Consider the following 26,321-nt stretch of genomic DNA (forward strand, 5'->3'; position numbering starts at 1 on the left):
CACAGAAAACTCTGGAGAGCTCTCTGCAGTGCACCCATTCTCCTCTGGGCACAAGATCCAACTGAGGTCTGGAGGAGGGGCATAGAGGGAGGAGCCAGTGCACACCCATAGTCAAAGTTCTTTTTAGGTGCCCTATCTCCTGCGGAGCCCATCTATACCCCATGGTCCTTACGGAGTCCCCAGCATCCTCTAGGACGTAAGAGAAATAACACAACACAGTAAGAACTGGATGTATATCACAGGGCAATTGTACTATAAAACACTAACTAAGTGCACTCTTTCTTAACTATCACTGTCTAAAAAGGCAGGTAGAATACTTAAGTGTCATGTAAATGCACAGCGTTGACAAGCAGGCGGCTTTACATAGGAGGATTTGCCCCAGCAGTCCCAGGAACAGTGAACTGAGGAGTAATGGCGCCGCAGACACTGACAGGGAGTGAGGAAAAGACAGAAATGCAGCTCCAGGGCGGGAACACTTGCTGGAAATGGTGCCCTGGGGCTGGGGGAGAGGCTTCAGGTCTAAGCCTTATCCCCTCTGCTGGCAAAACCACCGGGTACTGTGGGCGATATAAAAACCGGTTTAGAGAGAAAACCTGACCTGCGCCCATGCCCTGGTGATCTAGTGGGATCGCCTGTACTGCCACAGTGTCCACCGCCAGCGCACGCGGCCCGCCTCCCACTGACCGCGCCGGATCGCGATAAAGACCGGGTCCCGCAAGCGGGACCCACTTACCACCTGCCGAAGCGCGGCCACGCGATCCTGGAGAGCCCCAGCCGTGTGTGTCTAACGTGAAGAAAACCGCAGCCTCAGCTGTAGGTACCCGGCAACCAGGGCTCGGGAGTGTACAGCGCCGCTGGGGGAGAGATGGAGCTGCAGCAGGCAATGTCTACTGACATCCAGCACAATCTGTGCCTCTGCTGCAGCCCTTGTAGTCTTCTTTTTTCCTCAGACAAAGCCTTTATAGAGCTGCTGTGAGCAGCTCTTCCTGTTATATGCTTGCACTGCAAGCACCAACTACAAACTGAGCTCCTGTGCACGGAGGCGGGGTGATATAGGAGGCGGCGCTATGCATCTTGGGAAGAAGGTCAAAGCTTTTGAGCCTGTTGGTGCTGCGGATCAAGATCCTACCCTACAGCCCATTGTCCAATCCTTGTGAGGACCCAGTGTACTCCGCAGCAGAAATAAAGCTACAGACAAGAGCAACCCCCGGCGTCAGACAAAGCAAATTAAGGGATTGATGTATCAAGAAGTGAAAAGAGTAGAGAAGTGGAGAAGTTGCCCACAGCAACTAATCAGCAGTTACCTATCATTTTAGAGAATGAACTTGATAAATTCTACCTCAAAGCCGATTGGTTGCTATGGGAAACTTCTCTACTGGTCAACTTCTTCCTCTACACTGCTTGAAACATATTCTTAGTGTTGTAACTATACATGCAAAATGCACACTGATATAAAGCATCCAGTAAAAGATACTGGATGATCAAACAATAACCTAAAAACAGGGTGACATAGTGCACTTACATTCACATATAAGAATCCCTAACAAATTCTAAAAATAGTATTTATGCATGGGGGAAATATGCAGATGTCCCCATTGTCTTTAAACGCCTTACCCTCAACATCAGTCGGTCTCTCTCGGTGGACCTCCTCACCCTCTGACTTTACTAATTCCCCATTCTGTCTCTCTCTGATTATCATCTGCTTTCTTTTAACTTATCCCTCACTCCTTCCCTACGTCTGCCTCCCAAGGCTACTATCACTAAGAGTAACCTTGAGGCTATTGACATTATGGGGTCTATGTACTAAGCCTTTAAGAGAGAAAAAGTTGATGGAAATAAAGTACCAACCAGCTTCTATCATTTTTCTAACACAGCATGAACATGGCAGTTTGGTTGGTACTTTATCTCTCTCCACGCTTTGATACATAAACCCCTATGCCCTCAAATGCGGACTTCCCCCATTCCAATGTTTTGCTCTCGACCTATAGTGCTGCCCTGTCCCATTCTAAACAGTCTTATTTCAAGACAGTTATCTTCTCTCAGAACCCAAATGCAGCAACAAAAGCAAATAAGGTGTTAGCATGCATTAAACGGGGAGTGGAGACAATGGATGAGAGTAATCCTGCCACTGTATAAATCATTGGTGCGGCCACACCTGGAATATTGTGTACAGTTCTGGGCAGCTCACTATAAAAACGATATCTTGGAACTCGAAAATGCGAGCCACCAAACTGGTTAAGAGGTTAGAGTCACTGGATTATGAGGAAAGACTTAAAAGGTTAGATATGTTTACACTGGAAAAGAGGCGACTGAGAGGGGACATTATGAATATTTATAAATACATTAAGGGACAATACAAGGATTTATCAAATGATTTCTTTATCAAAAAACACTATATAGGACACTTGGACACCTCCATACTCAACGGAGAAAAGGGTTCTTCACAATATATTGGTGGACTCAATCGATAAGTTTAAAAATGGATTAGATAAATTCCTAGCGGAAAAAAATATCCAGGGATACAGCATTTAATTAATATAAAAATTATAATACAGGGTGAGCTCGATGGACATTTGTCTTATTTCAACCTCAACAGCTATGTAACCCCAACCCCCGTTGTCTTCTTCACCATTTTTAAATCTCTCTTCTGTGCACCCTCTTCCTCACTGCACTTATTAGTACCTGGAGATGAAGTCATGCAACCTAATCCAGTCCTCATCCCCTTCCACCTCCGCCGCTCACTTTCTCCCGTTGCCTGTTTCCATCTTGCCCATCCCTCCAATCTTTCCCTCTTACCAAGCACTGTCCCCTCTGCATTAAAGCATTACTGTCTTCTCCATTCTTAAAGGGAAAAAAAAAAAACACACACACCACCCTTGAACTAGAGTGACCCTTTTACCTGGGACACTCATGGATTACACAGGTTCTGTGGCCGATTAAAACCAGCTGAAATGTATGCTTGAAGTCAGCCAGCCACAGAACCTGTGTAATCCAGGTAAAAAGCATCCCAGGTAAGCAACCCAGGTAAAAGGGATAACTCACAGCTCCAGCTGAAATACTATTAACAAGTATACATTAGCGTTCCCGCTAGCCTGTTTTAGCAGGGCGCCGCGCCCTGCCCATTTTTAAAGGGATGATATACGCCCTGTTTGTGAGTGCCGGCTTGCGCCCTGCTGCACCTGTATTTCCCCGTAGAAAGCAGACACACACACACTCACAGGAAGCAGGTGGAGCAAAGTGTTGGATGGCCACGTTCAACCGAGTCCCCAAGAGGCAGGCCACACACCAGTGACCATTCAATTAAGAGTGATGTCTTCCTGCTCTACGTCACTGGCACCCACCACCCCTCACAAGCCAGTAGCCTGTCCTGTATTCGAGGAGAGACAGTGGGGCAGGGCTTCACAGGTCTCACTCCTCCTGGTACTTGCGGTGGGAAAGAGGCTGCACAAACCAGTAGACACACTGACACAGTGCGCTGCAAGAGAGAAGGCAGGCAGTGGAGGGGAGCAGCCATCAGAGCAAGCGGAGATGGGGCGCGGATGGGGCCATCACCAGCAGCCAAATGGGCGGGGTACACAGGAGGAGGACTGTGTGTGGGCTTCTGTATCCATGCTAGACCCGCAGCACTTTCCGCAGTTTAAAGAGGATGCACTGCTCGGAACCCCCTGAGACGGGAGTCAGACGGTGAGCAGAACAAGATGATCGAGGAAGCACTCTGGAGGAGTAAGTGCCCCTCTGCCTTCCTTAGCGCTGCCCACTATTGGTTGCTGCCCTCCCTTACTTATTCATGGATGTAGAAGGAAGTATTGCACGCAGCATGGCTGCTGGCTGCATGAGTTGCAGTGCTGTTGCCATGCTACTGGCAGGACTGCACCCATACACAGGGGGCATTTCTGGGATGCATAAGAGAATGTGGATATCAAGTGGCAAACTATGGCAGATGGCACAGCTAACATTACTACCCTACATGTAAACTGCAATGTTAATATGATCATGTGCATTTATAGATTATTGGAAAAAATAATTAGTTTAGTATGTTTCGTGCAAGGCTGGGCAAGCCCCCAGAGTGATGTACAAGGGGGGGGTCATAAGGAATCACCTCTTTCTGTGGGCACACAGCCGTAAAAAAAATCCTAGCATGAACACCATACATAATACAGATTACTTGCATATTGTACATCACTGGATTCTGACAATAGGATTTTAAATACCTACAGGTAAATCCTTTTCTCGTAGTCCATAAGGGATATTGGGGACAGAATTAGTAAGATGGGGTATAGACTGGTCCAAAGGAACTAATGCATTTAAAATTTCTTCAACTGTGTGTGCTGGCTCCTCCCCTCTATGCCCCCTCCCTCGGGCAGTTATAGGTAAAACCGTGCCCAAAAGAGAAAGGACATACTTACGAAATGGAAACATAACAACAAGAAGTGTGGTGAGATTTATACACCAGCACACCATAACATAACCTGTCCATCAACTGCTGGCAACAGAAAAACCACAACAGCTGAACAGGAAACACCTAACCGATAACCTGCAGAAGTCACCGAACAGAGGCGGGTGCCCAATATCCCTTATGAACTACGAGAAAAGGATTTACCGGTAGGTATTTTAAAATTGGATTTTAATTACCTACCAGTAAATCTTTTTCTCGTAGTCCATGGAGGATGTCCCCTGGACTACGAGAAAAAGATTTACTGGCGCCCAGCATCTTCTACGGACTACGAGAAAAGGATTTACCGGTAGGTAATTAAAATCCTATTTTTTCTTACGTCCTAGAGGATGCTGGGGTCCATATTAGTACCATGGGTATGTACCAAAGCTCCCAGAACGGGAGGGAGAGCGCGCAGGCTCCAGCAGAACTGCTTGACCAAACTTGAGGTCACCAGAGTCCAAAGTATCGAACTTGTAAAACTTAGCAAACGTGTTCGATCCAGACCAAGTAGCTGCTCGGCAAAGCTGTACAGCCGAGACACCCTGGGCAGCCGCCCAGGAAGAACCCACCTTACGAGTAGAGTGGGCCTTAACAGATTTTGTACACGTCAATCCTGCCGTAGAATATGCATGCTGGATGGTGAACCTGATCCAGCGGGAAATCGACTGCTTAGAAGCAGAACACCCAATTTTCTTGGGATCATAGAGGACAAACAGAGAGTCAGATTTTCTGTGACGTGCCGTCCTCTTCACATAAATCTTCAAAGCCCTCACAACATCCAAGGCCTTTGAAGCAATTGAGGAGTCCGTAGCCACTGGCACCACAATAGGTTGGTTGATATGAAAAGCCGACACAACCTTAGGAAGGAACGGTTGACGAGTCCCGAGTTCCGCCCTATCTTCATGGAAGACCAGATAGGGACTTTTACAGGACAAAGCCCCCAATTTCGACACACGTCGAGCCGAAGCTAAGGCCAACAAAGTTACTGCCTTCCACATGAGAAACTTGATTTTAGCCTCCTGTAGAGACTCAAACCAATCCGATTGCAAGAACTGTAACACCACATCAAGATCCTAGGCTGGATGTGCAGAACCCTTTTCAAAAAGGTCTGAACCTCAGGGAGGACAGCCAATTGTTTCTGGAAGAAAATGGACAAAGCTGAGATCTGGACCTTGATGGAGCCCAATCTCAGGCCCATATCCACACCTGCTTGCAGGAAAAGGAGAAAACGTCCAAGTTAAAACTCCACCGCAGGAAATTTCTTGGATTAACACCAAGACACATTTCTTCCAAATTCGATGGTAATGTTTAGACGTTACCCCCTTCCTAGCCTGTATCAAGGTAGGAAAAACCTTGCTCAGAATACCCTTCCGAGCAAAGATCTGGCGCTCAACCACCATGCCGTCAAACGTAGCCGCGGTAAGTCTTGATAAGCGAACAGCCCCTGCAGTAGAAGATCCTCTCGAAGAGGTAGGGGCCTTGGATCTTCCAGCAGATCCGCGTACCAAGCCCTCCCTGGCCAGTCTGGAGCAATAAGGATTGCCAGAATTTTTGTTCTTTTCACAAGTTGTAGAACTCTTGGAATTAGAGGAAGTGGAAGGAATACATACACTGACGTGAACACCCACGGCGTTACTAGTGCGTCCATCGCCACTGCCTGTGGGTCTCTCGACCTGGAACAGTACCTACGCAGCTTCTTGTTGAGGTGGGAGGCCATCATGTCTATGTGAGGAACCTCCCACCAACTGGTTACCTCCTCGAACACCTTTGGGTGGAGGCCCCACTCTCCTGGATGGAGATAGTGTCTGCTGAGGAAGTACGTTTCCCAGTTGTCAACTCCCGGAATGAAGATTGCTAGCATCGCTACAGCGTGCCTGTCTGCCCAGAGGATGATTCTTGTCACCTCCGACATCGCAGCCCTGCTCTTCGTTCCGCCTTGTCGGTTTAAGTAGGCCACTGGTCAAGTTGTCCAACTGCACCTGAACAGCCAGATCCTGTAGAAGGTGTGCTGCTTGAAGAAGGCCGTTGTATACGGCTCTTAGCACCAGGTTGTTTATCGGAAGAAGGTACTCCTGACTCGACCACCTTCCTTGGAAGGTTTCCCCTTGAGCGACTGCTCCCCAACCTCTTAGACTTGCATCCGCGGTTAGAAAGATCCAGTCCTGAACTCCGAACCTTTGGCCCTCCAGAAGGTGTGGTAGGTGTAGCCACCAGAGGAGCAAAATCCTGGCTTTCGGAGACAGACGTTTCCTCTACTTCATGTGTAGGTGAGATCCCGACCACTGGTCCCAGAGATTCAGTTAAAAGGAGCGAGCATGAAACCTTCCGTACTGCAGAGCCTCGTAGGAGGCAACCATCTTCCCCAGAAGGCGGATGCACTGATGAACCGACACCCTGGCAGGCTTCAAGATATCCCGAACCATGTTTTGAATCACTAACGCTTTCTCCACCGGCAGAAACACCCTCTGCGCCTCCGTGTCGAGGATCAGCCCCAGGAAAGACAGCCTCCTTGTCAGCTCCAGATGAGACTTTGGAAGGTTCAGAATCCAACCATGCTCCTTGAGATGATGCGTCGTGAGAGTAATGGATCTTCTCCTTCTCCTTGGACGATGCCTTGATCAGCAGATCGTCCAGATACGGAATTATGTTCACCCCCTGCTTGGGGAGGAGAACCGTCATCTCAGCCATCACCTTGGTGGAGACCCTCGGTGCCGTGGAGAGACCGAACGGCAGTGCCTGAAACGGATAGTGATCGTCTAACAGTGCAAACCTCAGAGAAGCCTGATGCGGCGAGCAAATGGGAATGTGGAGGTACGCATCCTTGATGTCCAGGGACACCTGGAACTCCCCCTCCGTCGGTCCTGAGATAACTGCCCTCAGAGACTCCATCTTGAATTTGAAGTCCCTGAGATAAGGGTTCAAAGATTTCAAGTTCAGAATTGGCCTTAATGAACCATCCGGCTTCAGAACCACAAAAAGGTTCAAATAGTAACCTTTGTGAGGTGGAACTGGAACAATGACCTCGGACACTATCAATTTTCGGATAGCGACAAGCAGAATAGCTCTGCCTGCCGTCAAAGCCGGCAAGCCTGATTTGAAGAATCTGTGAGGTGGGAGAGTTTGAAACTCCAGCCTGTACCCCCTGGACACAATATCCTGTATCCAGGGGTCCAGGCCAGATGACACCCAGACGTGGCTGAAATGCCGGAATCTTGCTCCCACCTGACCTCCCTCCAGGCTTTGCGGTCCACAGTCATGCTGAGGACTTTGAGGTACCAGAAGCAGGCTTATGGTCCTGGGAACCTGCGGGAGCAGGCTTTTTGGATTTGGCACGACCACCTCTAAAGGAGGTGTGACAGGGCTTTTTCTTTCTAGGCCTAATGGGCCGAAAGGACTGTGACGTGTTGGGAGTAAAAGGCTTCTTCGTACCAGTGCAGCTGAGGGGAGAAAAGAAGACTTACCCGCTGTAGCCGTGGCAATCTACGCATCCAGCGCCTCCCAAAACCGAGCCCGACCTGTATAGGGTAGGCTCTCCACACTTTTCCTGGATTCCGCGTCCGCAGACCATTGGCGCAGCCAGAGACCCCTGCCAGCCGAGACGGACATGGAGTAGATCCCCGCAGCCATGGAACCCAGATCCTTCATGGATTCTACCAGGAACCCTGCAGAATCCTGTATGTTACGTAAAAATAAATCAACGTCACCTTTTTCCATCGTAGTCAAGTCCTCCTGCAGAATGATTGACCACTTTGCTATAGCTTTTGAAATCCATGCACAGGCAAGAGTAGGCCGCAGTATAGCCCCTGAAGCAGTGTATATGGATTTGAGCGTAGCATCCACTTTGCGATCTGCCGGGTCTTTCAACGCGCTAGATCCCGGGACTAGTAAGATCACCTGTTTTGACAGCCTAGAGACAGGCGTCAACTATAGGTGGAGACTCCCATATTTTTCTATCATCTTCCGGGAAGGGAAAAGCAACCAGAACCCTTTTAGGGATCTGGTATTTTTTCTCCGGGTTTTCCCAGGCTTTTTCAAATATAGCATTTAATTCCTTAGATACCGCGAAGGTGAGAGGGGCTTTCTTACTGTCTGTGAAAAAGGCCTCCTCAACCTGTTCAGGAGTTGTGTCAGAAATATGTAACACATCCCGCATTGCCTCAAATCAACTGCACCCCCTTAGCAAGTGATGCAGACCCCCTCGACACATCCCCATCACCGTCTGCTGTGTCAGAATCGGTATCCGTGTCATCCTGCATAATCTGGGCAAAAGCACGTTTGTGAGCATGTCCCACAGGGGCCCCCGAGGGAGCAGTATCCATAGAGGACTGCAATACCCGAGTAGAATGCCCAGTCCTTGCAACCCTTTCAGAAATCTGAGAAATATCCCCCATAAGTGAGGTTAACCACTCCGGTTCTCTAGCTGGGATCTGCGCTACAACAGTGCAATCCTGATTACATGGGATGGGATCTTCCTGAGAAGATAAATCCTCTGCAGCATATGAGACAGGGTCTCTAGACATGTTTGCTTGTACACCACACACACAGGGTACAGGCCAGACAGAGTTTCCCCCCCAAGAATGGCAGAGAGACACAGAGATTGGAGCCAACCCATACACAGCGCTATATAGGTATAGGGAGACCCTTAACCAGCGATGACAGTGTCCCTTAATAGGTGACAATCTTTACACAGCCTCCGCTCCCTTCTACAATCCCCCGGTACCATACAGATAGCTGGAGGTGCTCTGAAGGGACTGCGCTTCCACTGGCAGCGTGTCTGCAGGCCGGAAAATGGCGCTGAACGCTGCTGGGTCCACTCTGAGGAGAAGCTCCGTCCCCTTAATGGCGCTGTCTTCCCGCTCTTCCTAGATTATACTGGCCTGAGGATTTTGTGCTGGCTGAGATCCGCGGACCCCGACAGGCTTTCTGGTCAGTGTAGGGTTAAGGAGCCGGCTCAGGGCGCCCCTTACAGCTCCGCACCCAAGTACCACTGCGCTCCTACCCTGTAGCCGCCATCTTCACATCGGCTGCTTGTTAGGGAGCCGATGACTCACTCGCCACACTTCAGCTCGGTAAGATGGTGGCAGCATGCTGCTGGGTTGAGTGTTCCCCTGCGGCAGGGAGCGATCTATACCCTCTGGAGCTCAGTGTCTTGTCAGCGGAGACAGTAGCTCAGACTCCGCAGGGCGGACACTGCTCTCCCCGCTCAGTCCCTCGATGCAGGGAGGCTGTTGCCAGCAACCTCCCTGTAAAAAAAAAAAAAAAAAAAAACTCTAAAATAAAAACTTTTCTAAAGAAGCTCTGTAAAGCTCCCCTAGCTATGACCGGCTCCTTCGGGCACATTTTCTAAACTGAGTCTGGTAGGAGGGGCATAGAGGGAGGAGACAGCCCACACTGTTAAACTCTTAAAAGTGCCAATGGCTCCTGGTGGACTCTTCTATACCCTATGGTACTAATATAGACCCCAGCATCCTCTAGGACGTAAGAGAAATCCTATTTTCTCTAGCATCCATAAGGGATATTGGGGACAAAATTCATACGATGGGGATGTCCCAAAGCTTTCAGAATGGGCGGGAACGTGCGGAGACTGCTGTAGCACCGCCTGCCCAAACTGGGTATCCTCTTTGGCCAGGGTATCAAATTTGTAGAATTTCACAAAAAAAGTGTTCTTCACCGACCAGGTAGCGGCTCGGCATAATTGCAAGGCCGAGACTCCACGGGCAGCCACCCAGGTAGAGCTCACTGACAGTGTAGAGTGGCCCTTCAGAAAATGAGGAACAGGTAAGGCGGCCGACGCATACAGTAGGCCTGTTGTATAGTAAGCCTAATCCAACGAGCAATGGTCTGCTTTGAAGAAGGACACCCTTTTTCTGCGCATCATAGAACACGAACAAGGAATCAGTCTTCCTGACCGAGCTGTGCGCCTGACAGATCTTCAAAGCACGCACAACATCCAAAGATTCCGGAGGAGCCGAAGAGTCAGAACAGGACGGAACCGAAATAGGTTGATTCAGGTGAAATGCAGAGACAATCTTCATCAGGAGCTGTTGTCTCGTCCGGAGATCCGCACTGTCCTCGTAAAAGACCAAGTACGGACTTTTACATGATAGGGCCCCCAATTCTGAGACGCGTCTAGGAGAAGCCAGGACCAGTAACATCACTGTCTTCCATGTGAGGAACTTGTCTTCTACCGTCATCAGAGGATCAAACTAGGAGGACTGTAGAAAGTTCAACACTACATCCAAAGGCCAGGGTGCCGTAGGCGGCACAAAGGGAGGTTGTATGTCAAGTACCCCTTGTAAGAAGGTCTGAACTTCTGGCAACACAGCCAATTTCTTCTGAAAGAAAATTGAGAGAGCTGAAATCTGAACCTTAACGGAACCCAGACGCAAGTCTTTATCCACACCAGCCTGCAGGAAAAGTCCCAAATGAAACTCCGCAGGTGGATACATGCGCTCCTCGCACCAAGAGACATATCTGCTCCAGATATGATGATAGTGTTTTGACGTCACAGGTTTTCTGTCTTGCACCATAGTGGCAATGACCTTTTTGGAAAGCCCCTTGTGAGCTAGGATGTTCCGCACAACTTCCATGCCGTCAAACAAAGCCGCCGTAAGTCTGGATAGACAAACGGTCCATGCTGAAGATGATCCTTTCTTAGCGGCAGAGGCCAAGTGTCTTCTACGGACATGTCCTGAAGAGTTGCGTACAACGCCCTTCGTGGCCAATCTGGCGCAATCAGGATTGCTTGGTCTCTGTGATGTCTGATCCACTGGAGCACTCTTGGGATCAATGGAATCGGAGGAAACAGGTAGACCAGCCGGTAAGGCCAAGGTGACGTCAGTGCATCCACTGCACTCGCTTAAGGGTCTCTGGTTTGTGATCCGCAGGAATCCCCACCTGTCGACAATCTGTTGAAACACCTGAGGATGCAATCCTCACTCCCCCGGGTGGAAGTCGTGGCGACTCAGGAAGTCCGCTTCCCAGTTGTCCACTACTTAAATTAAAATTGCGGACAGCGCTCTTGCATTTCTTTCCGCCTAGAGACATATTTTGACACTTCTCGCATGCAGGCCCTGCATTTTGTCTCTTCCTGTCGGTTGATGTATGCCACAGCCGTGGCGTTGTCCGACTGTACCTTGATTGCCTGATCCCTGAGTAGAGGGGAGACCTGAATCAGAGCATTGTAGATAGCCCGAAGTTCCAGAATGTTGATCGGAAGAAGGGCCTGTTGGGCAGACCACCTGCCCTGGAACTGCACCCCCTGGGTGACAGCTGCCCATCCCCTCAGACTCGCTTCCGTCGTGAAGAGGATCAAATCCTAAATCCCGAAACGTCGATCTTCCAGCAGGTTGGAAGACTAACCACCAAAGGAGTGAAATCCTGGCCTGGGGTGACAGCTGAATCATTTGGTGCATCTGAAGATGTGAAGCGGACCACTTGTCCAGGATGTCCAATTGGAAGGGTCTGGCATGGAACATGCCTCGTACGAGGCCACCATTTTTCCCAACAATTTTATGCAAAGATGAATGGAACTCGAGCAGGTCGGAGAACCTTGCAAACCATCTCTTGAAGTGTTCTCACCTTGACCTCTGTGAAGAACACTCTGAGCTACAGTATCCAGGATCATAACCAGAAACAGGAGCCTTTGAGACGGTTCCAGTTGAGAATTCTGTAAATTAAGAATCCACCCATGGTGAGACAGAAGTTGGATAGTGCGATCTATATGGAGCAGTAGAAGCCCCCTGGAACTTGCTTTTATGAGGAGATCGTCCAGGTAAGGGAAAATGTTGACCCCATGGACTCTGAGCTGGAACATAATTCCACCATCCCCTTCGTGAACACTCTCAGAGCTGTAGACAGGTCAAAGGGCAACGCCTGAAACTGGTAGTGATCATTCAGTAGGGCGAACCGCAGATAGGCCTGATGAGGAGGCCAAATCGGGATATGTAGGAAGGCGTCCTTGATATCCAGGGACATGAGGAAATCCTGTTCCAGGCCCGCAATGACCTGGGACTGGACCAACTTGTCGATGGTCAGTAGTAGCGTAACACGCATATTTTCCAAAACTGGCAGCCTGATTTGAAAAATCGTTGGGGAAGAGCACTCTCGAACTCCAGCTTCTAACCCTGAGAGATAAGGTCTTGACAGGAACCGTCCCAGATGTGGCCATAGTAACGTAACTGAGGTCCCACCACGAGATCCCCTCGGGGTGGGTAGGCACCGTCATGCCAAAGTCTTTGCGGAAGCTGAACTGGTGCTCTGTTCCTGAGAACCGGCAATGGCTGGTTTCTCAGGCTTACCTCTGGAGCCTCTAGCTGCATTGGAGGCACCCCTGGCCCTAGATCAAAATCTGGGGGACCAAAAGGACTGACTAGATGGTCCCAGAAGGGTACGCCTAGCAGGCGGTGCCCACAAAGGAAGAAACGTGGATTTCCCAGCAGTAGCCTTTGAGATCCATGTATCCAATTCCCCTCCGAAGAGCCATTCACCTGTGAAGGGAAGAGATTCCACATTACATTTGGAATTAGTGTCTGCAATCCATTGACGCTACCATATGGCTCTGCGTGCAGACGCAGCCATAGCAGTGGTTCTAGCATTTATATTGCCAATCTCCTTAAGGGAGTCACAGAGGACTTACCAGAGGACTTAAGAGGCTGCACAAACCAAGAGACACACTGACACAGTGCGCTGCAAGAGAGAAGGCAGGCACTGAATGTGTTTTAGGAAAGTTACAGTAGTAACCTAGGTCATATCACCCAAAAGACCCTGAGCAGCCCATGTATGAATGGCATGCATCATCCAGCAACCAGCAATGACCGGCCTTTGAGCTACACCTGCAGCAGTGTAGATAGATTTTAGTGTGGTCTCTATTTTCCTATCCCCCAGGTCCTTTATAGTAAAAGAGCCTGGAGCAGGGAGTACCGCCTTTTTAGAAAGACGAGAGACTGAGACGTCTACAGCTGGAGATGCTTCCAAGAATTTCCTGCCTTCAGGGACAAATGGGAAGGTATTTAAAAACCGTTTGGATACCAGATATTTTTTATCTGGATTTTTCCAGGCTAATTTAAATAAATCATCCAATTCTTTGTAATCAGGAAAAGTGACTGTCAGTTTGTCTTGTGGGAGGAAAAACTACTGCTGATTAGTAGCGTCCTCCAGGAGGAGATTTAACACATCCCGTATAGCCAATATGAGGGGTTCTATACCGGTACCAGTGTTCCGGTTACTGTTTTGAGGAGCTATATGAGGCTGCTGCTGCTGCTTAGGTAGAGGAAAGTGCCAAAATGCCGCTGAGTCCGCTCTGATGTAGCTCCGCCTCCCGCTATGGCGCCAGAGCTACTAAGAAGGTTTTTATACTGGCTAAGTCTCCACAGGCTGTGTAGCCTCACATAAACGCTTGGTACAACACACCTCTCGCCAGTCTCACGCAGGGGCACCCTCGGGTCCCTTCCTCCCCCTCCCCCCAGGAGGGACATGTACTCCTCACCCACGCGTCTGCAGCACAATGAACAGGTGGGGCCCCCGGTTTGTACTCACCACGACGATCACCTTCAGGCTCTGTTAGGGGTGTGCGGAAAGCTGTGGCAGTTAAGGAGCAGTGCCCCGCTGAACAAACAGCCCCTCAGGACGGTGGTCCAGCAGCAGAGAAGCGGCTCTGCATCTCATGAGGCCGGTGACCTTCTCCCCCCCTCTAACTCTCACGGAGCAGGTATGCTGTCGCCCAAACAGCACACCGAAACAAGCAAACGTTTAAAAGAAATTAAAGAAAATCTCTGGAGCTGCTGAGTGTGCATCCTTTCCTGAGGGCACTTTTTTCTAAACTATCTGTGGGAGGGGAGCATAGAGGAGAGGAACCAGCACACCCAGTTGAAGAAATTTAAAGTGCACTGGCTCCTTTGGACCCGTCTATACCCCATCATACTAATTCTGTCCCCATTATCCCTTATGGATGCTAGAGAAACAGTACTTACATTTTATACATGGATTCTCCACTTACCTAAGCCATACTCGAGGGTCTCAGGGTCATCATTGTCCCCTTCTTCGCTGACCTTGTGAAGGTGTTGTAAATAAGCATCAGTATGGAATGTCGCCATTTCTTCCATGGTGGCAACAATAGGCTTTACAACCCTATGGGGAAAGTGTATCTACAGGTTTTAAACCAAAACATAAAAACAAGTAAGTGTGAAACTACACACAGAAAATTAAGAAATTTAAAATTGTTCCAATAAAATCTACAGTCCCCTGGGTAGTGTGGAACCCCTTTACAGCATTCACCAGAGGATCCTATCAAACAGCTGGCATATTGGCACTTATTGTATGAAACACCTTAAGGTGAACAAACTCCAGAACTGTAGTAGCTGATACAAGGCAGGCCTTAACTGCACAGCCAAACACAGAAACTATGGGCCTAATTCAGACCAGTTTGCAAAACCATGTGCACTGCAGGTGTGGCAGATATAACATGTGCAGAGAGAGTTAGATTTGGGTGGATTATTTTGTTTCCTGCATGGTAAATACTGGCTGCTTAGTTTTAACACTGCAATTTAGATTTCAGTTTGAACACACCCCACACAAATCTAACTCTCTCTGCACAGGTTAAAGTAGGGCAAAAATTTATTTGGACAGCCACCAATTGTGCAAGTTGACCCACTTAAAAAGATGAGAGAGGTCTGTAATTTCCATCATAGGTACACTTCAACTGTGAGAGACAGAATCTGGGGGGGACGGGGGGGGGGGGAATCACATTGTATGATTTTTAAACAATTTACTTGCATAGTCTTGTGGAAAATAAATATTTGGACGTTAGCAAGTAGCAAGGTTTCTGGCTCTCACAGACCTGTTACTTCTTCTTTAAGAGCTCTTCTATCCTCCACTCGTTACCTGTATTAATGGCACCTGTTTGAACTGGTTCTCTGTACAAAAGACCTCTGTCCACACCCTCAAACAGTCAGACTACCACCTCTCCACCATGGCCAAGACTAGAGAGCTGTCTAAGGTCACCAGGGACAAAATTGTAGAGCTGCACAAGGCTGGGATGAGCTACTCGACAATAGGCAAGCAGCTTGGTGAGAAGAGATCAACTGTTGGCGTAATTATTAAAAAATGGAAGAAATACAAGATCACTGACAATCTCCCTTGACCTGGGGCTCCATGGAAGATCTCATCTGTGGAGGGAGTTGAAAGTCCGTGTTTCCCCGGTGACAGCCCCAAAACATGACAGATCTAGAGTAGATCTGCACAGAAGAGTGGGCCAAAATACGTGCTACAGTGTGGGCAAACATGACCAAGAACTACAGGAAACGTTTGACCTCTGTAATTGCCAACCGAGGTTATATTACAAAGTATTGAGTTAAACTTTTTGATTGTCCAAATATTTATTTTCCGCAAGAATATACAAATAATAAGATTTTAAACCTACCGGTAAATCTATTTCTCCTAGTCCGTAGAGGATGCTGGGGACTCCGTAAGGACCATGGGGTATAGACGGGCTTCGCAGGAGATAGTCAAAGTTCTTTTTAGGTGCCCTATGGGTGTGCACTGGCTCCTCCCTCTATGCCCCTCCTCCAGACCTCAGTTAGAGAACTGTGCCCAGAGGAGATGAACAATACAAGGCAGGATTTAGCAATCAAAGGGCAAGATTCATACCAGCCCACACTAATCATACCATGTAACCTGGAACATACATAACCAGTTAACAGTATGAACAAAAACAACAGTAAAGGTCCAAGACCGATGTCAACTGTAACATAACCCTTATGTAAGCAACAACTATATATAAGTCTTGCAGAGTTTCCGCACTGGGACGGGTGCCCAGCATCCTCTACGGACTAGGAGAAATAGATTTACCGGTAGGTTTAAAATCTTATTTTCTCTTACGTTCTAGAGGATGCTGGGGACTCCGTAAGGACCATGGGGTTTATACCAAAGCATCCAATCGGGCGGGAGAGTGCGGACGACTCTGCAGCACCGACTGAGCAAACGCTAGGTCCTCATCAGCCAGGGTATCAAACTTGCAGAATTTAGCATAAGTGTTTGACCCCGACCAAGTCGCCGCTCGGCAAAGTTGTAAAGCCGAAACGACTCGGGCAGCCGCCCAAGAAGAGCCCACCTTCCTAGTGGAATGGGCATTAACCGAATTTGGTACCGGTAATCCAGCCGTAGAGTGAGCCTGCTGAATCGTATTACAGATCCAGCAAGCAATAGTCTGCTTTGAAGCAGGAGCGCCAATCTTATTGGCAGCATACAGGACAAACAGAGCCTCTGTTTTCCTAATTCTAGCCGTCCTGGCTACATACATTTTTAAGGCCCTGACTAAGTCCAGGGATCTGGAATCCTCCAGGTCACCGGTAGCCACAGGCACCACAATAGGTTGATTCATATGGAACGACGAAACCACTTTAGGCAAAAATTGCGGACGTGTCCTCCATTCAGCTCGATCCACATGAAAAATCAAGTAGGGGCTCTTGTGTGACAAAGCCACCAATTCTGACACTCGCCTTGCTGATGCTAAGGCCAACAACATGACCACCTTCCAGGTAAGAAATTTCAACTCAACCTTGTTAAGCGGTTCAAACCAGTGTGATTTTAGGAACTGCAACACCACGTTTAGGTCCCATGGTGCCACTGGAGGCACAAAAGGAGGCTGGATGTGCAGCACTCCCTTTACAAACGTCTGAACTTCTGGAAGAGAAGCCAATTCCTTCTGAAAGAAAATCGAGAGGGCCGAAATCTGTACCTTAACCGAGCCTAATTTCAGGCCCATATCCACTCCTGTCTGTAGGAAGTGGAGAAGACGACCCAAATGAAAATCTTCCGTAGGTGCATTCTTGGTCTCACACCAAGACACATACTTTCGCCAGATACGGTGATAATGTTTTATCGTCACCTCCTTCCTAGCCTTTATTAAAGTAGGGAATACCTCTTCCGGAATCCCCTTTTTTGCTAGGATTCGGCGTTCAACCGCCATGCCGTCAAACGTAACCGCGGTAAGTCTTGAAATACACAGGGCCCCTGCTGCAACAGGTCTTCCCTCAGAGGAAGAGGCCAGGGGTCTCCTGTGAGCATCTCTTGTAGATCCGAGTACCAAGCCCTTCGAGGCCAGTCTGGGACAACGAGTATCGTCTGTACTCTTCTTCGTCTTATGATCCTCAACACTTTCGTGATGAGAGGAAGAGGAGGGAACACGTAGACCAATTCGAACACCCACGGTGTTAACAGTGCGTCTACTGCTACTGCCTGAGGGTCCCGAGACCTGGCACAATACCTCCGAAGTTTTTTGTTGAGGCGTGACGCCATCATGTCTATTTGAGGAGTTCCCCAAAGACGTGTTACGTCTGCAAAGACTTCTTGATGTAGTCCCCACTCTCCTGGATGGAGATCGTGTCTGCTGAGGAAGTCTGCTTCCCAGTTGTCCACTCCCGGAATGAAGACAGACGACAGAGCGCTTACATGATTTTCCGCCCAGCGAAGGATCCTTGTGACTTCCGCCATCGCGACTCTGCTTCTTTTCCCGCCTTGGCGGTTCACATGAGCCACTGCTGTGACATTGTCTGATTGAATCAGAACCGGAAGGTTTCGAAGAAAAACCTCCGCTTGTCGAAGGCCGTTGTAAATGGCCCTGAGTTCCAACACATTGATGTGTAGACAGGACTCCTGGTCTGACCAAAGACCCTGAAAAGTCTTTCCCCGTGTGACCGCTCCCCATCCTCGGAGGCTCACGTCCGTGGTAACCAGGATCCAGTCCTGAATCCCGAACCGGCGACCCTCCAGCAGGTGAACACTTTGCAACCACCACAGGAAGGACACTCTGGTTCCTGGGGACAGAGTTATTTTCCGATGTAAATGCAGATGGGACCCGGACCACTTGTCCAGAAGGTCCCATTGAAAAGTCCTTGCATGGAACCTTCCGAAGGGAATGGCCTCGTAGGCCGCCACCATTTTCCCCAGAACTCGAGTGCATTGGTGAACTGACACCCTTTCGGTTTTAGCAGATCTCTGACCATGTTCTGGATGTCTTGGGCTTTCTCTATTGGGAGGAAGACCTTAATTTGTTCCGTATCCAGTATCATATCTAGGAACAGTAGTCGAGTTGTCGGAATCAACTGTGACTTCGGTAGATTTAGAATCCAACCGTGTTGCTGGAGCACTCTCAGAGAGAGCGCCACACTGCTCAGCAATTTCTCTCTTGATCTCGCTTTTATCAGGAGATCGTCCAAGTATGGGATAATTGTGACTCCATGCTTGTGCAGGACCACCATCATTTCCGCCATTATCTTGGTGAAAATCCTCGGGGCCGTGGAAAGTCCAAACGGCAACGTCTGAAATTGGTAATGACAATCCTGTACAGCGAATCTCAGGTATTCCTGATGGGGGGCATATATGGGGACATAAAGGTACGCATCCTTTATGTCCAGAGACACCATAAACTCCCCCTCCTCCATGTTGGCTATTATTGCTCTGAGAGATTCCATTTTGAATTTGAATCTTTTTATGTACAGGTTTAGGGATTTCAGATTCAAAATCGGTCTGACCGTACCGTCCGGTTTCGGGACCACAAATAGGGTTGAATAGTAACCTCTTCCCTGCTGGGGCAGGGGAACCTTGATTATCACTTGCTGTATACACAGCGTTTGAATTGCAGCTAACACTACATCCCTTTCCGATGTGGAAGCTGGTAGGGCCGATTTGAAAAATCGGCTCGGGGGCACATCCTCGAATTCCAATTTGTAACCCTGGGAAACTATTTCCAACACCCAGGGATTCAGGTCCGTACTAACCCAGGCCTGACTGAAAAGTCGAAGACGTGCCCGCACCGGTGCGGACTCCCTCAGGGGAGTCCCAGCGTCATGCTGTGGTTTTTGGAGCATCCGGGGAGGACTTTTGTTCCTGTGCACCTGCCGAAACAGGTGCTCTCTTGCCTCTGCCCTTACCTCTGGCGAGGAAAGAGGATCCCCGACCTCTTTTGGACTTGTGCGACCGAAAGGACTGCATCTGATAGGGTGTTGCTTTCTTTTGCTGTTGGGGAATATATGGTAAAAAATTTGATTTACCTGCTGTAAGCTGTGGAAACCAGGTCCGTCAGCCCATCCCCAAACAATACCTCACCCTTATAGGGTAGTACTTCCATATGTTTTTTGGAATCCACATCACCCGTCCATTGGCGAGTCCATAAGGATCTTCTCGCCGAGATAGACATGGCATTGGCCCTAGAAGCTAGCAATCCAATGTCCCTTTGAGCATCCCTCATAAATAAGACTGCGTCTTTTATATGGGCTAGAGTTAGGAATATAGTATCCTTATCCATACTATCAAATTGATCTGTCAGCTCATCTGTCCAAGCTGCAATTGCGCTACACACCCATGCCGACGCAATCGTCGGTCTTAACACAGCACCCATATGCGAATAAATACCCTTTAAGGTAGTTTCTTGCCTGCCATCTGCAGGGTCCTTAAGGGCCGCTGTGTCAGGAGACGGTAGCGCCACTTTCTTGGACAGGCGCGTCAGGGCCTTGTCCACAGTGGGGGGTGATTCCCAAATCTCCCTGTCCTGCTTAGGGAAAGGGTATGCCATAAAAATTCTTTTGGGGATCTGCGGTCTCTTATCCGGAGTCTCCCAAGCTTTTCCAAAGAACTCATTTAATTCATGAGATGTGGGAAAATTAATAATCTGTTTCTTTTCCTTAAACATGTGTACCCTTGTGTCGGGGACCGAGGGTTCATCCACAATATGCAACACATCCCTTATTGCCACAATCATACACTGAATGGTTTTAGTCACCCTAGGGTGCAATTTTACTTCGTCATAGTCGACACTGGAATCAGAACCCGTGTCGGTAGTAGTGTCTTGTGTTAAGGGACGCTTTTGAGACCCCGACGGGCCCTGTGAGTCGGTCCAATCTGAGGATTGACCGCCTGATGTCCCCCCTAAACCAGCCTGATCAAGCCTTTTATGTAAAGATGCCACACTTGCATGCAACGTATCCAATCTGGAGTCGGCACAACCGACGGGGACACACCACTCATTTGCTCCACCTCCTCCTTGGAGAAGCCTTCCGCCTCAGACATGTCGACACACTCGTACCGACACCCCACACACACAGGGAGTTACCTATAAGGGGACAAACCCCCAACCAGGCCCTTGAGACAGAGAGAGAGAGTATGCCAGCACACACCCAGCGCTTAAAAACACTGGAATATATGACCAGATAGCGCTGTTATATGTATATAATTGTAATCTCCACTCACTGCATCGCCAAAGTGCCCCCCTCCTCTTTTTTCCAGCCTGTGAAGCTCAGCAGGGGAGAGAACAGGGAGCCAGCGTTTCCTCATGCAGTCTCTGTGGAGAAAATGGCGCTGGTTAGTGCTGAGGATCAAGCCCCGCCCACCCGACGGCGGGCTTCGGTCCCATCAACTTTCTATAGAAAAATGGCGGGGGTTACCGAATTTACTGTGCCACAGCCTAATCCATGCTTATCAATGCCAAATATGAGGAATATTGCTGCCCAGGGCGCCCCCCCCCCCCTGCGCCCTGCACCTTTCAGTGCCTGCTTGTGTGTGTGTGATGGGAGCAATGGCGCGCAGCTTAACTCTGTGCGCTTACCTCATGAAGATCTGACGTCTTCTGCCGCCTGATGTCTTCTTTGCCTTCTCATACTCACCCGGCTTCTATCTTCGGCATCTGTGAGGAGGACGGCGGCGCGGCTCCGGGACGAACCCCAGGTGAGACCTGTGTTCCGACTCCCTCTGGAGCTAATGGTGTCCAGTAGCCTTAGAAGCAGTGCCCAACTTAACAAGCCAGCTCTGCTTCTCTCTCCTCGGTCCCACGATGCAGGGAGCCTGTTGCCAACAGGACTCCCTGAAAATAAAAAACCTAACAAAATTATTTTTCCACAGAAAACTCTGGCGAGCTCTCTGCAGTGCACCCATTCTCCTCTGGGCACAAGATCTAACTAACTGAGGTCTGGAGGAGGGGCATAGAGGGAGGAGCCAGTGCACACCAATAGTCAAAGTTCTTTTTAGGTGCCCTTTCTCCTGCGGAGCCCGTCTATACCCCATGGTCCTTACGGAGTCCCCAGCATCCTTTAGGACGTAAGAGAAAATTTGTTTAAAAATCATACAAATGTGATTTCCTAATTTTTTTTCTCCAGATTCTGTCTCTCACAGTTGAAGTGTACCTATGATGGAAATTACAGACCTCTGATCTTTTTAAGTAGGTCAACTTACGCAATCAGTGGCTCTCCAAATACTTTTTTGCCCCACTGTATACCTGCACCCCTTGCAGTGCACATGGTTTTGCCATTTAGAGAACAAATTTGCTGCTGCGATCACGTCTAAATTAGGCCCTATATGCGCTCTTCCAGCAGTAAGGAGGACTGTGCCACTTTCTGAGTTAAAGAAATGCTCTCAGCCACAGGTGTTTGAAATAGAAAACAAAATAAAACCAAAACTTTGAATATTAGGCCTACCTGGCTGGGGAGCAGAAGGACTTTATCCAGGTCTCCATGATCAGAGAGTAATATAAGAACTACTAACAATTAACAGTTTCTAGACTTATACCGTATTCTTCATATTCAGCAATTCGTATGTTGGTCCTGGATGTCCAGTTATCATATAGTGCACTTAATGTGCCATTATACTGTCAAAGTCAAAAATATTACATAGAGAGACCATATAAACTGCACACATATAAGTCGCTATACTTGCAAATATGCGCAGCGAGCACAGCAATATATGGAAACACGCATTTGCTCGGACATGGCACTGAGATGGATTCGGCGCTTGTTTCATACAGTACATGGTTATAATAATGAACAGCACCAGACATCATGGAGATTTAGAATTGGCTAATGAATTAATGTCATGGATGTGTATCATTCGAACCGAACCAGATAAACACATCATGTTTGGTATTGAAGCAAGCAGAATGAGGTGTGGGTTAGTTTGAGGCCTGTTGTGTTGTTGTGGGACATTGCAGCGGATAGATATGATTATATGTATAAAAGCTAAGATCATATTGTTAGAACAATGGATGCTCAAGACAACCTTTTACTAAGTTTTCAGGGCTGAACCTGATTAGCACATACAAAGAGAATGGTGACTCAATACAAAGGAGAAAGAAAGACCCCTCCCCCAGGTACTGGTCAAACAGGAAGGTAGTGGTCAGGTGTGGCCTCAGAGAACAGATGTAATGTAGCTACACTCACACATACACACACAGCTACCTAGCACCCAGCAGCATGGCGGCTGAATCCCCAGGACATCCTCCAAACTAAAGGCTAAGTATTGAACCTCACATGGCTAGATAAGGAAACAGATAGATTGCTTTCTGGTTTAAATAGGATATTGTAACTTGGTTGTGTGATTGTTGGGTGTTTGTGGATACTCTGTGAAGTCCGTGATGAATTGGAACAGTATACAATCTGTAGCATAGTATTTGTGGTATTTGCTTGCCTATGGAGATTTAAAATAGATTGTGCTGGTTAGTTATAATATATATATCCTGTTAATCATAAATACCACCATGCAGTTACGTTTGTGTTAATTACATTGTGATCTGGTCTTGTGATGAATATGCTCTGGTTATTGAGATACTGAAGTTGTTTGGGATGTGAAATTATGAGATGGTTCTAGGAAGTTGGATCACATTGTGAAAGGTGATTTAGATGGTTTGGAATTGTAAAATCAGAACATATGCATTGTTTTGAGGCTTGGACATTTTGGAATAAAGTGCCATGTGTTTGGACCTGCAAATCTAAAATGGCTGCTGCTGGATGTCTTCCCCTCCCCCTTTCAGCCATGTGGTGTGGTCTTTGGAATCAAGTGGAGGTTTCTCAAAATGGAGTCTAGCTTCCATCCCATGCTGTATTCAGCATTGACTAACTGCGCAGCGATTGTCTCTCACATGTGTAGTTTTATCTGCAACCATGTTGTCTCTTATTTAATGTTATCATTGTCTTACTGTGAGCCAATTTCTCTCATCTCTCTCCGTCTCTCTCTCTCTCTCTCTCTCTCTCTCTCTCTCTCTCTCCTCTTTTCTCTTATATCTCTCATAGTATTATAGTATTGTATTGTATTGCATTTAGGTCAGTGTAGTATTGTCTTTTTGTATTTATTGTTTAGTTCTGTGGTTAGGAAGTCTTTGTTATATTGTAGTGTATCATTTGTACGGTTATCCCCTTTTACAAGTATATTAGATATAATACAGTTAATAGGCTTTGGACCCTAAACCAGTATCTGTGTATTTCCTATAGTGTTAAGTGTTCACTTGAGCGTCGGTGACGCTCAAGCAGCTTTGTAATTAGTCAGGTTACACAAGGTTGCACTTACACCCTGTACTCACATTAAGGTATTCTGTGTATTTCATTGGTATAAGGTTTAGACATAAAGGTATAGCGTTGTGAGCGTCTGCGCTGCTGGTGATCTCCTCGTGGTCTCGAGCGTCTGCTACGCCATAGCGAATCATTACGTTAGTCAACAGCCAATAGCGTGCCTGCCTGTGATCTCTGGGCCGTGAGCGAACGTGACGCTTGAGCGTCTCGCCTACGGCTGAGCGATCGTTACGCAACTAGCGTACCCATACGATACTTCTTAAGTAAACAGCGTACAGTGTTCTTAGACTTCATAAAGGGTTGGTTATACGACAAAGGAATTTAGGATTTGTCAATTGGGGGCCGTCCAGTCCTTCACATATCTCTGCTAGGTAATATCAGCAGACATTATCCATCAGCAAAGGGCGGGATCATATTCCTTGCAGTGCTGATTGGATAAGCGTCTGTTTCGCTTAGTAAAGGGTGCTGAGGGAATCTGGGACCGGAGGTAAGAACAGTACGCTATTGTCTTTGAAAAATCTGGTTTTTATTTCAATTTGGTGCCAACTACACACTCAGGCCTAGAATAACTTTAGGAGTTTTGAATGATGACTTTCTTTGTGACAAGAGGCCGCATGGTCTGTCCACCATTTTGTGTGACCCTCATGGAGGTGGAAGGGGGAGGAGCAGCGGCCATTTTGGGAAGGTCAAATTTTTTTAATTTTTTTTTCTGAGCGGCTGGTTTTCAGTTGACTCAGGAAACAATCAGCCATCCACTGTCAAAAAGAAATCATCATTTAATGAGTTTTTTTTTAATGCATTTATTTAATCTATATCATAGTCAATCATAAGTAATAGTGATTGGTACTTATATGTAATATCTATATGCGTGTGCTTACATCAATGTATGTTATTAGATTAAATTTAGAATTGCATTTTCATCTGTGTAAGTTTCACATCTCACCTTCCTGTTTGCCATTTGCATTGATAACGTGCTGAGAAAAAAACAAGCACACAGCATAGAAGATACTGTGTGGTGTTTGGTAAGCGTTTATATAGTGAAATATCGCTTATAGTAAGGCGATACAGAAGCCACAAGACAATAGCACACATTTGTTCAGTTTCCAAAATTTAGTTTAAATACCTTACTTTACTGTAACGCCTCTGGGGAGAGCTATCAGACTACGGGAAATGATTTTTCTGATCAGAAAACTATAAGAATGATAGTGGGTTGAAAACGGTATGAGTGTATTGAATCCCGCTTTGTGGACTTTGTGATCTATGTGATAAAACGGTATTGAATTCCACTTTGTGGACTTTGTGATCTGTGTGATCTATGTGGAACGTGATGAGCACGATCTGAGTGAAAACGTGCAACAGAGTGTGATAAAGTTTTCGTTGTATTACGCTCTGGCTGTTTTGGAGCACAGTAGGGAGACTCCAATGATCCTACCATTTATGGGCAACAAGTGTCTATAAGTGGTACGATTGGACCGCACGGTTGTATGTGTGACCAATAACGCAACGTGATATGAGGTCGTATATCCATGCGTAAATCTTGCCCTCATACGTGTTGTAGGGAGCACATGCAAGCGTGATTTGTGTAAAAGAAAAAGGAAGGGAATTTTCTCAGGAAAATCTCTAGAGATAGGGCCTGCAACGGCTACACGTGTCTGCTAGAAGGCGGACCGGAGATACCCGGAGCAGAAGAAGTTCAGTGGAAGAGCTTTAAGGATTTCCAACGAAGTTCTGTGTTTGGTGCATTTTAGGAAGTTTTTCTGTGTTAAAAAGGTCCACAATGGCAGCCAAGTGCACAACACAGAGACGGTCGGAGGTCAGGATTCAGACTCCAGAGGCTTGCAGACCCCGAGGGTCTGCTCGGTTAGTAATGTGGGGGAAATATGGTCCCCACACTGAGACCTTTTGTGATGAATGGACACGAATGACTGCGGGGGATAAGGCACCATTTCCCGGGATAGGTAGTTTTGACTCAGAGGTGTTGCATAATTTAAGGCAAAGGATCAGTCTCATAAAATCCTGGAAACAACGAGTTAAACATGATGATTGTTTACAGATATGGCAACAGGAGAGTGAAATGCAAAGAAATGTAACTTACTTACCTAACTTTCATCTTGAGAGGTGGCAATGGAGGGGATTGTGGTTGCGGAGAAAAGCACAGGGTTGAACAATAAAAACGCTCTTAGCAACTGTAGTATAGATTATAAGAATAAGTGTAATAAATGTAACAATGATTATTGTAATACTGTTGAATGTACAACTATTAACCTATGCAAGTTGCACCCCATGTCGAACTTCCCCCAGGAATACACTCATGAAAGTGAGGCCAGAACAATGTCGGCACCTCTTCCGGAAGCCATCCTACAAGACATCCAGGTGGACGCGACCAAATTGGTAAAGGCAATAATCAAACCCCCTAACGGAGGGTCAGGTGAGGTCGTGTCCACAGGTACGTACAATGTTTTATATCACGCACAAACAAATGTACCCCATATTATAAGACCAAAACAAGGTGATGTGATTGAGTTTAGTCCTGTCAGGGTGATCACAGTCCCCAATGG

At 47.6% G+C, this 26,321-nt stretch overlaps 1 protein-coding gene across 6 annotated transcripts in view; it reads right to left on the reverse strand.

Annotated features, from left to right (window-relative positions):
* The window catches only part of HDAC8 (histone deacetylase 8), a 404,217-nt gene that overhangs the window by 276,717 nt on the left and 101,179 nt on the right, over nucleotides 1–26,321 (reverse strand). For all 6 annotated transcript variants that reach the window (XM_063937020.1, XM_063937018.1, XM_063937017.1 and 3 more), the window contains exon 3: nucleotides 14,433–14,563. In XM_063937020.1, coding sequence (XP_063793090.1) covers nucleotides 14,433–14,563 — 131 coding nt within the window. The remainder of the gene's footprint in view (nucleotides 1–14,432; nucleotides 14,564–26,321) is intronic.

Source organism: Pseudophryne corroboree, chromosome 8, assembly GCF_028390025.1.
Source record: "Pseudophryne corroboree isolate aPseCor3 chromosome 8, aPseCor3.hap2, whole genome shotgun sequence".
Lineage (NCBI taxonomy): Eukaryota > Metazoa > Chordata > Amphibia > Anura > Myobatrachidae > Pseudophryne > Pseudophryne corroboree.